Source organism: Rhinatrema bivittatum, chromosome 5 (assembly GCF_901001135.1).
Source record: "Rhinatrema bivittatum chromosome 5, aRhiBiv1.1, whole genome shotgun sequence".
In the NCBI taxonomy this organism is placed as follows: Eukaryota; Metazoa; Chordata; class Amphibia; order Gymnophiona; family Rhinatrematidae; genus Rhinatrema; species Rhinatrema bivittatum.
The window spans coordinates 380,715,252-380,731,609 of record NC_042619.1 but is presented as its reverse complement, the minus strand read 5'-3'; the positions used below and the strand labels follow the sequence as shown (position 1 = coordinate 380,731,609).

The window sequence follows — 16,358 nt, the reverse complement described above, 5'->3', positions numbered from 1 at the left end:
AAAAGTGGAAAAGTCTGAAATTAAGCCCTGGCAGTGGTTCATTTGAAACTGAAAAGGGCCTGAAAGATAGGTGCTTTTTTTTTTTTTAATTTGCTCTTTGAAATATTACTGATCTGGATGGTCAGATTTCCCTTCCCCCTTGAACACAGTGTCTCTTCACGGCCATACCGTAAATGAAGGCGCACGGTATATCGGGGCACGTTGCCACTTTCAGCGCTGAACACAACAGCGCGCTTTTGTAAATGTGAGGAACCGGTGAAGGCTGCCACTAGCTCCAGCACTAACGCTATAAATGGCCCCCACAAGAGGAGGAGGAGGGCTTCTCCAGTTTGCACAGACCCTTCTCTTTCGGCCGAAGAGGGTCATTAACATGGGACAGCGCTTCCCCAAACCTGTCCTGGGGACCCCCGAGTCCGTCGGGTTTTTCGGGAAGTCCACAATGAATTCGCAGGAGACACTTTTGCATATACCGAGCCTCCATGTTATGCACATTTCTCTCCTGCATCTTCATTGTGGATTTCCCCCTTAAACCCGACGGGTTCCCAGCGACAGGTTTGGGAAGCGCTGAACTAGAATGCAAGGGGCTTTCTTGCGCAGCCGAGCACAGCAGGGTCGGGCACTGCTGTGCACCTGGGCGCTAAATTTAACGCGGAGGTGGGAATGAATAATCTGCATGCAATGGGGCGATGGGTCCCTTGAAGTTTTTGGCCTCAGTGCTGCTAATGAGAGAAATCCTTGGGGGGGAGAAACCCACAAAAAAACTGTCCCAAATGGACACTTTTGCAGGGTGTTCTTGAAAGTATGAAAAAAAATGTCAAGGTAGAGAAAATTCTGTAAACTTTGTGAGATGTTCCTCTGTCTCTCCACTGTGGAGAGCTAGGCAGGCGCAGCGCCTTGTTGTAGGCGCTTATTGAGCCTGACTGTTTGGCACGTCTTGAATTGAACGTCGAAATCCAGGGTCCCCGGAAGATAAACTGAAAAGATGATGTGGGTTCACTTCTCGGAAACGCGCTGCTATTTTCCAGCGCTATTTGCTCGGATGCGTTAGGGCCCTTCCTAACCTTTCCTAAAACAGCCTGATTTTCCCTGGAGCAGTGAGTCTAGTATGTGGTTGAATGTACACATATATGTTGGGTGACCATTTAAGTGCCATATGAAAGGGGGCACAAGCTGAGCCGATGCTGATTTTTACCCCATATGGTCAATCTGCGCATATGTGTTTTTACATAGATATCCTAGATGTATGTATATCCTCTATATCTGTGTGTGTGTGTGTGTGTGTGTGTTTTTCTGATGACTGTATTTATATGTTGTAATCTGTGGTGAGTTTTCGACTGAATGAGGTAATATCTATATCTATCTATCCATGTATCTATATATATACGTCTATATTTAATATTATATTTGAATGATCAATGGCTGTTAATGCTAAATGTATAAACAAATGTGAGTGACTCTACTTACAAACATGCATTCTGACAAATCGAGCTGGAAATAGTTCATTTCTAACGATGTATTATTTATATTCTCCCATTATGCCATAAAATACAAATTATGCACAAAGCAGCAGTAAATAAAAGCCTAAACCTGTGCTATCACTCCCTTCCTCTTTCAGATTCTTAGACTTTTCTCAGCTAGCAAAAAACAAAAACAAACCGTTTTCCACTAGTTGCAAATACGTGTGCATGTGCGCGCACGAAGATAAGAGACGCTTTCTCAACATAAGAGCGCCTTTCTGGCGCTGTAGGTGCGCTAACGCATGCGGTGTAGGAGGGAAGCTTTCAGAGACACATGTATGACAGATTACACATTTTCTGGTGGAACATACTGTACGAGCATTGCTAGATCCACAACACAGGCGATGGGATCGCTCTACCACCCCGAAAGCTCTAAACACTTGTAAAAACCAGAACTCCTTTTTGACAGATTGCACATTCTGTAAAAATTTTTTTTTTTCCCAGGCAGCAAGGTGGATAACTCCAAAGTTTTCGCGCATGCTGTAAACTCCAACTGGCTTCACGGTTTAAGCAGGCGTTTCTGTAAAACTTTGTATGTACAGCGTCAAGAAATTGCACTTTTAATACTTTGCCAGCAGAAGAGAAATCAGTTGCAACAGGATAGGCAAAGAACTGTGAAATCAGACAAACAGCTGCTCTTTACAAATTCCTCTTTTTTTTTTTTTTCCCTCCCCCCTCTACTTCTTCTTCCCAACCCCCAAGCTCAACGTTGACAACTTTGACGAGAAAGCCTCTAGCCTAAAGCCCCCTATTATCCCCGGGCTCTGGACTCTGGTACAGGCCCCATTGTTGGGCGACTACAGGACCTGTCATCTTAAGACCTTTCTGAATCGGGAGCCGCGATATGCCATCAATGCTCTTTTTTTCCCCCCTTTTACATCATTCAGAATAGGATGTCAGCAGCAAGGTTTAAGATGGGGGTAAATCCCCCTCCCCCACCACCCCCCCAAAAAAATCCTTAAAACGTAAACAAAAGATTTACAGTATTAAACCCTGTGTAAGAATTAACCTCTGTGCTTTATTGAACTAAAGTATATATATATTTTTTTTCAAACTTCAGATGGAAAACGCAAGCCCTCGCGCGGCAAGGGAGCACCTGCACATGCGCCGGAGGAAATTCTACTTCAGGCCGGCGACAAAGAACGAAAATAACCTCAAAACGCGCTGAACTTTTACAAAACAAAAACAGAGCAACGTTACGTCCTCTAAAAAAAATATATATATATATATATCCATCAAAGTTTGCGGGAATAAAGATGTTGTTATTTTATATCATTTAATCACAGTGTTTAATCAATCTAACCTCTCTACCCTGTCCGGCTTTCCCGAACTGCCCTTCTTAACGCGCCTACTGTCGCGACTGAATTCGTCATTTGGTGGACATCCTCGGTGTTGGCCTTATAACTTTCTCTTTTTTTTTTTTCCCTAGCTCTGTTTCGGAAACATTAGGGAAAAAAGAAGAAGCAGCAGCTACCGGGACCTGGCTAGACTGCCTGAGTGCTTGGGAGAGAGCCCTGGGTTTTCCTTCTGCCTCGCGAAGTAGAGGGCGAAGAAAAGACGCGACCACTAGCGCGCATGAAGAGGCTTACAGGTCTACAGCGAGCCAAATGGAGGCGAGAAACCTCTGTCCTGCCCCAGGATCTAATCTCTCCCCGGGAATCAGGCAAACCTTGCTGCAAAGATTACGGCAGCTCAGTTATAACTCTCGAAAAGGAATAGGAAAACTCAAAAGGTACACGACTGAATGGCTAAGATGTGGAACAGAATTTGTAAAGTAACATTTCGCATACCTGTACGCTTGCCCCATAAACAGTTTATCGAGCGCATAATATTGCAAACTGTGGCGTTTGCTGATGCTGATTTCTCCACCACCACACTTTTCCTCTTAGAATAGAAATGGGAGAAAATGTAGCAGAGTCCTATAAGCCGCTGGTTTGTCCATTAATCGGACCTCCCTGGCGCAACTTCTGTGAAGCCTGAGCAAAAATGATCTAAAGTTTAAAACCCTTCTGCGGCAAACATGGGCAGTGATTGCACCGAGCGATTTAAACGTTGACGGGTTGTGAGCGAGCCAGTCGTATATTTTCCGAGGGCTCAGGCTGGGTCCTATTTTGCCGCGGATGCACGACTTGAATGGTTGCGGTCGCTAAATCAGTTGTTGCTGCTGCCGCCTCCATGTCGCCGCATCCAGGGATTTACGGGGCACCCGCGCTAGGGCTCATTCGTGGATTATTGGGCGCGCTAAATCCTAGGTTACAGACTCCTGCGCGGGTTAGGCGCTCGATCGCCAATGACAGAAGAGTAGGAAATGGTAAACGTCGATTTTTAAATACAAGTAAACCTTTTTATTGTGTGTGTGTGTGTGGGGGGGGGGGGGGGGGGTTCATTCACATTTTGTGGTGGCCTTCAAAGGGGTTACATTCCCTAGAAATGGCCTACAGTAATTGGTTATTTATTTATTTATTTATTTACTTAAATGCTTTTTTTTTTATATCGAACTTTAGCTAGCTGCCTTCACTCCGGTTTACAGATACAACAACTTAATACATTTTGGAAACAACTGTGATATTTAGGGCATTGCTGAGATCAGCTTCCCATTGTAGGATACAACTTTGAGCAACCTTTCCTTCCAGGGGAGGCTACAGCTCCTGCCAATGAGCCCAGGAGCCCAGACAATTCCCCAGAGCTCATAGAATCATTATATTTAGCAAGGCATTCATTTTTCTTCCCCCCCCCCCCAAAAAAAAAAAAAAAAAAAAAGCTCATAACACGTAGAGAGGTCCAATGTTCAGTGATGGTCTCCAAACTAAGGAGCTATGTGGGACATGAAAGAGAAACATTGAGGCCTCTCTTCCTGGCTTACAGTATTTGCATAAAAATAGTAATACTAATATTAATATTACTTCAAAGAAAATCACCTCATAATCCTTCCTGCCTGGCAGCAAACACGTATAGCAACAGCTATAAAGGGAGGCATTTACTCAGAATAACTGCACCATCACCTCCAGCAATATCAACAACACAATCATCCTTAGTTGTTTTTGTTTTTTTTAACAAATGTCCCCCTGCCAGCTCTTTAACATTTCGATTCAATTTCAGATCCAATTGCTCTATCTATCTATCTATCAATCAAGAGAGAGCCAACTAGTTGGTCCGGAGTAAGGGTCTCCTTACTCAAAAGATTTTGTCCATAGACAGATCAGGAGAGAGTCTTCGTAACACAGGGTCTAAAGAGTCGGATCATTATTGGAACAGAGCAACATATTAATACAAAAACAATACAATTAATAAATAAACCGCAAAAAAAAAAAAAAGTAAATTCTGACTATATCAGGAGCGAAATTGGTGCCTTTGCTTTGATCAATGGCACAGTTAACTTGGGTCGCACCCAATTCACTCAAAATATGACCCGGCCATGCTTGTATCCAACGGTGTACGCCTAACTTCCTGAGAGAATAGTTGGCACTTAAGAATTCATCATTTCTTTTTTTTTATGGAATTTTTTTTTTTTTTAAGATGGCGCCTCCCGGGGATGTAATCCCGCAGGATGAGGTAGAGGTGGAACAATCTTCGATGAGAGAGGGCAGAAGGTGATGTAAGTAAGCTCGGCGTCTTTTCATGGTGGAACATGCAAGTAAAAGCCTCTGCCATAACGCTGTGCGACGTCATGCCAATGCTGCACTAACTTGGGGGGCTTACAAAACATGCTGTGCTAGGTTGCAAATTGTATTCCTGTTTGAATAACATATAAATGATTTTCAAGTCTTCATCATGGTGATATTATGAAATATTTAAACAATGTATGGATGCTTTATTACTGCACTTTGACTCCGGAAATTGAACATAACAAATCTTCCTTTAAAAAAAATCATTCTTTTCTAGGATATGCACTTAAACAACACCTCAAAACAACTCTGCCCCCTCACCTTCCAACACAAATGTCCTTATCCTCAGCTCTTTCCACTACACACTTCTTTTCTGATTGTTATGTTATGCTGTTTTAGAATATAATAATGATATCATCTCTCAGACCCTTCTTTTCTTTTTGATTTCCTTGGTAGCGGCCACAAGCTGGCACTCACTTTTACGGCATTAAGTCGTATTAGAAAATGATTTTCTCCCTATGAACCAAACCCCTGTGGGACCACAGAAAAAAGGTGGACTGATGCAAAGAAAGTGCGCAGACTGGGAAGCTTTAAGCTCAGCTATTGAACGAGCAGGTTCCCCTCTCCCTGCTGTGCTGTGCTGCCCTGAATGCAGTCCTGAGCTGCAAGATGCGCTGCCATCCATCACTGGGCAGTCCCAAAAACCAAGCAGACTACTGATCCAAGGCAAAGGATGATCCATCCATCTATCTATCTATCTATCTATCTATCTATCTATCTATCTATCTATCTACTTCCCAAATGCCCCAACTTGCAGAGCAGAAAAAGCTACAGTGGGTTTCCCACAAGATGTATTTTCCCTATTTCATTTGGATTAGTTCATTTTGGACGACATTATTTTAGACACAAAGCACAAATAAAAAAACAAAAAACATTGCTGCCAGGTAACAGGAAAGAAATGTAGCCTATGGAGAGAGTTTTCTTATTGTATTTGGGGGTGCAGGGTCTACACTTTTAACTGACTTTGAAGGACAGATTTTCCTTGAGCAGTTCTACAAGTTGTAGCCCAGCAAATACAGCTCAGTTATATTTGTACAATTTCACCATCCCTGTCTGCTTGCTCCCACCTAAAGTGGGTGAAATGCATGAAACCTAGCATAAAGTCATATATCGTCGCAGGCCCATGCAAACATTGTAATATATTTAAATGCATCGCTGGCTCACCCTTCCGTTTAATATTTTAAACATGCATATGCATTAGAAATAGATGCAGGAGTATATTCATGTATTTAAATCATTACTGATGAACGTTCATTTAGTGCTAATGATGGCATTCTTATTTTAAATTAAACTTTTTTTCCCCCCTCCTCCTGTAAATGAACCTAAGCTAAAACAAACACATTTCTAAGCTTTCTCCGGTTAGTGCTTCTCTGTATTGATCCCCTTTCCACGGGTGGCGGGAATATTTTTGCTTCCCTGGAGACAGAGAACCATTACTTTTCACAAAGCTACCAAAACTCTGAACTTTTCCCTTTAAGAAAAAAAAAAAAAGGTTGTGCGTCTACTACGTTATGCGGATATATCTATCTATCTATCTATCTATCTATCTATCTATATATATATATACGCCTTTCCACCCGGAGTAAAGCACCAAACATCTTGTCGATGGACGAATTGTAATATTATTATGAACCAGGATTCCTTGAACTCTTACCGTCAGCTATACAAAAAGCGCAATTTATATTAAAAAAAAATGATTGTTGCCCTAGCATGTATTCTGGTATTACTGAGCAAAGAACATGTGAGGGGGAGGGCAGGTCTACTACAGCCGTCTGCAAATCTACGCGCAGCCTCTCTCCGAGAGAGAGAGAAAGAGCTGTGTCCCCCGGCCCGCGCTGGACTGGAGCAGATCGGCAGAGGTAAAACAGTTACCAAGCCTCCCATTCCCCACCCAAGTACTCCAGCCTCAGACACCTTCCGCCAACAGAGCAACTTTGGGGTTTTGCTGCTGCTGCTGCTGGTGCTGTTTGTAGTTTAAGCGTAGTAGGTGCCGGAAAGAATAATTTAATCTATCCCATAGCAGGCAAAACATGCAAAGGTGAAGAAACAACAAACGCAAAAATAATGCTCCTGTAGCCCGAAAGCTTTGCTTTCGCTTTCTATTTAATGCACAAGCTCGTCTGGTGCCCTGTTTAATTCCTGCTACAGGGAAGAAATCTTGATGAAAATTGGATCTTTTAGACGGCAGGACGCTAAGGGATCCATCCTGACTGCAGGTACAGGACAGACCTCTCATGACATTTACAGGTAACGGGTTGATGGAAGATAAACAGCGGAAAATACAGAAGAGACGGGCTCGTGCATGCTGTGAAGTGGGTGCGCACACACACGGACACACACAGACACACTCGCACACACATGTACACACTCACACACAGACACACATGCTCACGTACACACATGTACACACTCACTCACACTCACACCCACACACAGACACACTCACTCACACACATGTACACACTCACACACACACACACACACACACTCACACACAGACAAACATGGTCACGTACACACACACACATATGCTCACGTACACACACACACACACTCACAGACACACACACACGCGTACACACACATGTACACACACTCATGTACACATGTGTACACGTGCACACACACAAACACACGTACACACACTCGTACACACACACACACGTACACATACACACACATGCACACACTCACTCACACACACACACACTTTACAAGAATGAATATGCAGCTGTTAAAGCTAGCGTTATTAAAACTGTACAAATCAAGAAGGCGTTTTACCCTTCAGAGGTAAGTTACTATTGTTAATGCTGCTTTCCCTACGACTGAGAACTTTTTTCTTTGTTGTAATCGGTACTAAAGTATGATTTTTAGGGTTTGCCTTCCCTTTTTAAATTCCCCTTCGAGCCTCGGTATTTTACAATCGTCTGCCTTTTGTCAACGTTTGGTTGAAGTAAAAAGATTTGGCACTGCAACAATTTTTAACGTGTTCTTCAAGGAGTTTCAGTTTACAGACAGCTAACAGAAGTCTCCCTTAAAATAAAGAAAAAAAAATGTTCAAGGTTCTTGAAAAGCTGTTATATATATTTTTTTTTCCTTGGCCTCGCTCTTAGGAAGATAGATTAACAAAATATCACATCTGAAACCATTCCGGTCTGTAATTAAATGGAGGAGCCGGCTTGCCTTCTCGTACGGCTTTCAAAGGAGTTGCAGTGATCCACAGTCAGGTTGTTGTGCGAGAGTGGCATTTTTATTAATGAGAATACAAAAAAAGCTCGCATATACTTAGCCCCGCTTGAATGTAGTTGCTTGGCAACCGGTGTATGGTAATTCATCCGCGAAATTTAAATCTTTGGGAAGGATACTGCGTTTTACTGAATGGTACTAGCCACGAGGAAGGAGGACTTGGTGGGATGTTGCGGCACCTGCCACTGCTGAGAGAGCAGGCGGGCAGAGATGTGAGCAGAGAGAGGGTCACGCACTACGCCCAGCACGCACAGCAGTCTCTCCACATCACACACACACACAGAGAGTGAGCATCGGAGCTTCACACACACACACACACACACACACACACACACACACACACATAGAGAGTGAGCATCGGAGCTTCACATAGGCAAACACACACACACAGACACACACATATAGTGAGCATTGGAGCTTCACACACACAAACACACACCCACACACACTCACACATAGAGAGTGAGCATCGGAGCTTCACACACACACACACACACACACACATAGAGAGTGAGCATCGGAGCTTCACATAGGCAAACACACACACACAGACACACAGACACACACATATAGTGAGCATTGGAGCTTCACACACACAAACACACACCCACACACACCCACACAGAGAGTGAGCATCGGAGCTTCACACACACACACACACACACACACACACACATATAGAGAGTGAGCATCGGAGTTTCACATACACACACACACACACACACACATAGTGAGCATCGGAGCTTCACACACACACACACACACATATAGAGAGTGAGCATCGGAGTTTCATATACACACACACACACACACACATATAGAGAGTGAGCATCGGAGCTTCACACACACAAACACACACACACACACACACACATATATAGAGAATGAGCATCGGAGCTTCACACACACAAACACACACACACACACACACACACAAACACACATATATAGAGAATGAGCATCGGAGCTTCACACACACACACACACACACACACACAGACACACACACACACACACACACATAGAGAGAGTGAGCATCGGAGCTTCAGACACACACACACAATTTTCTCTGTCCCTCTCCTTTCTCGACATTCATGGGGGGGGGGGAGGGGGGAGAAGATGAGTAGTTTCTCTCTCATTAACTCTCTCTCTCCCTCACACACGCGCACACAAACACACACACAGACACACACACACAATACATGCTCACAATTGATACTGCACAGATGACTTTCTTGCAAAGTACAGTAAATTGATCTGCTTCATGAATATAGTTCTGTGTGGTTATTCCTACCCTACGTGAAACTTCACTACATAAAGAATCCAAACATGCTCCCCTAGGTATAACTTGCATTTCCCTTCCAGATCTACTGCTGAAACATATTCTGCTGTAGATTAAACTGCACCCCCCTGCTTTTATTTTATTTTTTTTTTCAAGGATAATGTAGGTTGGGCTTAAAGATTACGAAATGCAGCACCCTAATTTCCTTTTTTTGTTAAGGTCAAGGTCAGGACTTGCTCCAGACTTTGTAGCCATGATTTCACTGGAGTGACCTTCCACCGCAGGTTAATAGCGGAGTCGAAGTGTTCCAACAAGACCAAGCTCCCCTGTTATCCTTTCTCACCAACTCTTACAAGTCAAGGCTCTTCTGCACTAAGCCGGGCTACTTGACCAGGAAGTAACCGAAAGAACACCTCAACTGCTATAAATACAGAGCAGGACTGACTGTGAACTGCAGCATTCAAGGCGCCCGATTAACGAAGTGCACAGCACGTCGAAGAGCAGTTTCTCCAGAATTTCCATAAAAATCGGTCCATCCTCATAATTAATTTCAAGGCTATATCCACTGACAATACTTGTTGCGTTAATTTTAGAGGATGATTAATTACTTTTAACTTAGGTAAATTAGCTACCTGTAGAAAGGTTGTAAACCTTATAGAATGTGAAACCTGTAAGCTATACCTGAGGTACTTTCCCAGATCATCCGGTCCAAATAGACCCCCCCCTTATTCAGATATATATGGTTTCAATACAACAATTTTAGAAATGTATACAAAAAGTGGCATTTTACTTTAACTTGAAGAGGTTGATATTTTATTACGAAAATAAATGGATAAATACAACAATAAATTGTTGCTTTCAACAGGATAAATATCTTACAAATATATAATTTAAAAAATTAAAAAGAAATATAGCTATTTTTTTTTAAATATTACACTGATTGATTAAAAGCTATCCACAGTTAACTACATTTCATAAAAGAATCCTCTGCCCCTCAATATAAAATAATTATTTCCTAGATTAAACAAATTAACATTTAGAAATATGTAAACACCATTCACTACAGTGAGGCAGAAGGAAGATTCAAGATCATTTTAAACAGGGTTTCTTGTATTTTAACCAAGAAAATATCACCTTGCCTCTCATTATTTAGCCCAGCTACAAAAGTGACTATTTTAGATCTTCAAGTGATATACTGTACTGACTCTTCAGAGAGAAAGGGACAAATAAACGGCAGGAACTGGTTATAACACAAGAATATGTAAACTGTAAGCGACCACATTTCAAGATAGCCCAAGCTCATCCACTACAATACTACCAATATCGACTTTCCTTGAAAAAAAAAGGGGGGTGGGGGAGGACTGGTATCAAAGGCCTAGGCTAGGAACAGAATGACATTACTATAACATCACTGCTGTTAGAAAAATCTGCCAACATCCAACATTTTTTCATTGTTTAGGAACGAAACCACAGACCCTTTAAAATAAAGCCAGCCACTTATTTATGACTACAAGCAAGTCTAGAAATGCCTAACTGCATGCAAAGGTTTGATTTCTTACTGGAAAATTGCCTCACTTTCAACTGCACACAGTTGATTATGCAGAAGGAGCGGCAATTGGCGAATACTCTTATGCCAATGGCTGCTCTAAGCCATATCAACTCTCCCTGGCCAGAACCCACACTGGCTGCCCCCTTTATTGGAAAGCAGTGTGAAGCTTAATGTCAGCCCTTGCTGTCATCCAGCGACAGTAACCAAATACCTCTCGGATAGCCAAACAGACCGGCTCAGCTTTTTAATAATCCACCACCCTTCATGTGTGGAAAACAGGATTTCATCACACATGCTAATAAGAAGTACCCCATGCTAACAAACCCCACTGCTTCCAAATTGGAAGACCATCCTGTGATTCGCCTCCTCCCCCTCTCCCCTCCCCTCCTATTCCCACATACCATATAGAATGATCCCTGTATTATTCTTACTAAAAGAAAAAAATGTATATGAAAATTTGACACATGTTTGTCTTTTTTTTTTTTTAATTTCACAAATCAAAACGGGCCAGCGTGGAAACTACAGACTCTTAAAAGCCAGCTCTGTCTGCTTGCCTTTGATTTATAAAACTGACATGAGGCCTAAATGAAAGGTGAAACTACTTTCTTTTGTCTCCTGCAGTTTCCTCTTCCTTCTTGTTTTCTAATTAAATCACAGGGTTAAAAGAAACAAACAACAAAAAAAAAAGACAATATAAATTTACCTCCCCGATTAAAAAAACCAAACCAAAACAAACAAACAAACAAACAAACGTGTAATCCGTACACTGGGAATTGAAACAAACCTTTAGTAACAGGGGCCTTAGTTTAGTCCTGGTAGAAATGATTTCCGTACAGTACAGAATGTGATCACGGAATTCAAATATTGAAAGGGACATTTGGCATATGCTTTTTTTTTTTTTTCAAATTTGAAATTGTATAATGATCGAAAGAAATTGTTAACAGTAGTCCCTAAGTTCTCATCAATTCAATAGATAAATATGATAGTGTATCCGGTCTATTGCCATTCAAAAAAAACAAAAAACCATAATTGTTTTCAAGCGTATGCACTAATGTAAAGTGAAGGACTTACTAAAATACTATCCCAACAGAAAACGACCTAGTACTTTAAGACGTGCAAACCGGTTAGCTCGTAAAACCATTCTTAAATTGTATGTAAGAATCTAATCCTTTAACAAGCTACTTTGGCTTCAATGCTAAAGGAGCGCTTGAAATATACCTGTTTAACAAGGCATTAAAATATTTCCACATAATTCCTAGTTTTTAATAAAGTCACGTTTTATTATTTAGTTTGAAAAACAAAACAAGAGGGCCTGGTCAAACTTTTCAAATTAGAACTGCTTTCAGCGTTGGTCTATATTTAGACAGGTATTACACCTCCATTTATTCACTAGTTAAAATCCTAACCTTATTTTCCCAAGTTTGATCATTGGCTCCTTCTCATTACCTTTACTGTTCTATTAAGTCAATTTCACTGTATTTAAAAAAAAAAACCAAAAAACAGAACTTCTTGTACTGAAACCATTCACACCGGAACTACTAAAGGTAATGAACTAAAATACTACTAATTAGAATACTGGGGACATTCACCCTGCTTTTGAAAATATCTCTGGTGTAAATAAAGCCAGCTGCACTTCATAAATTCTATTCCCCAAGTTGCATTACTTTCAAATGTTTTCTTATCTTCTGAGTTTTTCAACGCAGTTTTTATGCATCAGACACACAATATTTCATTCTAACAAATTTATTTTCTCAATCGGCTCTTACGAATCACTATTTCAAATTAAATTACAATCAAATTATCACATCAAAAGTTACCCTTATTACCTAACAACTGTCCGTATTTTCATTTCATTTTGATTTTTGTGCTCGTCTGAAAAAAACACGTAATACAAGATCTGGGGGAAAAAATAAATTACCGTTTTGCAGCAGTTCATAGGTATTCTGAATAAAATATTAAAAGTCATTTGATGAAAATATAAAGCAAATTTTTTTTTTTAGATCAACAATGGATCTAACAATTCTATATTGCCGTCTTTTGAAAAGTCTGTTTATTAAAACCTACCAAAAAAACACTGCTTGGAAATGGCAGCATTATATAATCTCATCCACAGCACCCATTCAATCAAAGTTGGCAACGGAATTAGGAGAGAAGTTCAGATAAGTGCAGGCTGCAGATGTTCACAGTCTTTCTAAATCCTTTTATCTGTGTCAATAAAAAAAAAAATAAACAAAGAGGAAAAAAAAAAATAACGGGGGTGGACCCTTAAGATCTTCCATGATGATGGGCAGTCGTCAAGACCAAGACCTTGACAGATTTAATTTATTTCCTTTTATTTTTTTTTTCTGGTTTAATTCATGCAAAGTCCTCCTATCGATCTCAAACTTTCGGGACCAACAGTCTCTCCCGCCCCCCCCCCCCTCTCCTACTGTCCCTTTTATTTTATTTTATTTTTTTCAGGATGAACTTTCCTTGGTTTGAAACGTATTTCCATATTTATTTATTTTTTGTTATACCCCCTCCCAGACTTTATTTTCAAATTTGCTCGTGTTAGTGCTAAGTGGATATTTCCATTCATTTTTTTTTTCCTTGGGAACAAAGTGGAACCATCTCGTTTACGGATGTTTGCGTGCACCAAACCGCTGGCAATTATACTGCCAAGGTAAAACAAAAAAAAAAAAAAACAAAAACACAGGAATGCAGCAGGCTCCAGACACCCCATCGGACCCACCAGACCACTTGATGTGATGATTCTCTTTTGAATTCCTCCCATGGACAATAATAATAATAATAATAATAATATTAATAAAGTTCCCGCAGATCTGACAAGCCAGTCCGATTTTGTGCGTGGGTGGGGATGGAGGAGGGTGGGGGGGGGGGGGGGTGCTGTTGGTGGGACGGGGCCTTTTTTTTGAGCTGAACTGAAAAAAAAAAAAAGAAGGCTGTTCCTCGCTGCCACAGAGTAAATAATTTAGGAAGTGGAAAAAAAAAAAAAAGTACCCCTGGAGAATAAAAGAAGCAAAGCAAAAAAAATAAAAATAAAAAAAATACCAAAACAAAAAAAAACCCAATAGACATCTGCAGTTCTGGTGCATTAGGAATCTCCAGCACAGTACAAAAAGCAATCGCTCCGATCAGCCCGTTTCCAGTCTTTTCCGAGTTGAAATATATATATATATATATATATATATGTATATTTATATAGAAAGCAGTCTGGGGGGGGGGGGGGGGGGCGAGCTAGCTGACCGGGCGGCGGCTTCCCCTCCCCCCCCCCCTCCCCCCCCCCCCCCTCTCACTGCACGCTGGTCTGCAGCCCGTGGTGCGGGGGCGGCGTGTCGGCGCCCACGCTGCCCACCGGGGCGTAGACGACGTCGTCGGCGGCCTGCGGCGGCGGCGGCGGCAGCAGGCCCGGCGGGGTCATGCGCTTCTCCTTCTGCCGCCGGTTGCAGAACCAGACGCGCACCACCTCCTTCTCCAGCTGCAGGCCGTCGGCCAGGCCCGTGATCTCCTGCGCCGAGGGCTTGGGGCACTTCAGGAAGTGGCTCTCCAGCGCGCCCTTCACGCCCACCTCGATGGAGGTGCGCTTCTTGCGCTTGCGGCCCTGCGCGGCGATCTTGTCGATGCTGGTGGGGCTGCCCGTGCTGGAGTCGGCCTCCTCCAGCCACTTGTTCAGCAGCGGCTTCAGCTTGCACATGTTCTTGAAGCTGAGCTGCAGGGCCTCGAAGCGGCAGATGGTGGTCTGCGAGAAGACGTTGCCGTACAGGGTGCCCAGCGCCAGCCCCACGTCGGCCTGCGTGAAGCCCAGCTTGATGCGCCGCTGCTTGAACTGCTTGGCGAACTGCTCCAGGTCGTCCGAGGTCGGCGTGTCCTCGTCCGAGTGCGGGTCGTGGCCGCCGCCGCCGCCGTGGTGGGGGGGCGGCGCGTGCTCTAGCGGGTGCTGCGGCGCGTGGTGCTGCGGCGCGTGCTGGTGCTGGTGGTGGTGGTGCGGGTGGTGGTGGTGGCCCGGGTGCTCGCCCAGCTCCGGCGTCTCGCCCCGCACCAGGGCCGGGTGCACCAGCCCCCCCCTGGCCCCCGCCGCCGCCGCCGCCCGGGCTCAGCATGCCGTTCACCGTGAAGCCGCCCGCCTGCGAGTAGATCTGCTGCGGCGGCGGCGGCGGCGGCTGCTGCTGCTGCTGGGCCCCGGCCAGCGAGGTGAGGTGGGCGGCCGAGCCGGCTCCCCAGGCGCCCGGGTGGCCCAGGTGGGGCGGGCGGTGGTGCAGCGCGGCGCCCGGGTGCAGCTCCTCGCGCACGGCGCTGCCCTTCACGTCCGCCTGCTGCTGCTGCTGCTGGGGGCTGCCGCTCATGCCCACCGGGCTGCTGGACCAGGGCGAGCCCGCCTCGGCGGCGGCGGCGGCCGCGGCGGCCGCGGCGGCGGCGTGGGGCAGGGCTGTCACCCACTGGTGGGCATGGCTCAGCATGTGGCCGCCGTTGCTAGCCGCCATGGCGCCCTGCATGAAGTCGCTCTGCACCATCTTCACCGTGGGGTCGCCCCGGTAGCCGCCCGAGACGGAGGTGACGGCGGCGCTGCCCGGCTGCATGGCCCCCGCGTCCGCGTGCACCAGGGCGCCGGCCGACAGCAGGCTGTTGCTGCCCAGGTAGGGGTTGGAGGCCGCCGTGGCCATGGCCGGCCCCCGTCCCGCCGCTCTCCACGGATCGGTGGCGGGGTCCTTCCCCCAGCACTCGGGGAGGATTCGTCCTTCAATGGCTCGGCAGGCGACCAGCAGTTTCCTGTCCGTGGTTCAGGCGTGGGGGCCTCCCCCCGCCCACCCCAGCCCCCTTCTCCGGAATTGACTCGCGCTCCCCCCTCCCCCGGTTGCAGTCCGGTTCACCTGTTACCGGTGACACTGTGCGCAGGCAGAAAGTAAAAGCCCGTCCTCCTCGCCTTCCCTCTCAGCAGCACATTGCTCTCCTCAGTCTCTCTCTCTCTCCGGTGCGTCCCCCCCCCCCTCCCTCCCTCCCACCCACCCCCCCAAAGTCCCCCGCTTTTTCGGGCTTCCTCGACTTCTGATCGCTCTAGTCACAAGTTTCCATGGGGTCCTCCGGAAAACTTCCTGCGGTGA

The 16,358-nt window shown here is 44.7% G+C and overlaps 1 protein-coding gene across 1 annotated transcript; it reads right to left on the bottom strand.

Moving 5' to 3' along the window:
• Nucleotides 1-14,480: 14,480 nt before the first annotated feature.
• Nucleotides 14,481-16,048, bottom strand: POU3F3 (POU class 3 homeobox 3). Its single transcript, XM_029604842.1, is given in 2 exon segments — nt 14,481-15,317; nt 15,319-16,048. Coding segments are annotated over 2 exon segments (1,368 nt in total). The 5' UTR covers nt 15,921-16,048; the 3' UTR covers nt 14,481-14,551.
• Nucleotides 16,049-16,358: the final 310 nt, after the last annotated feature.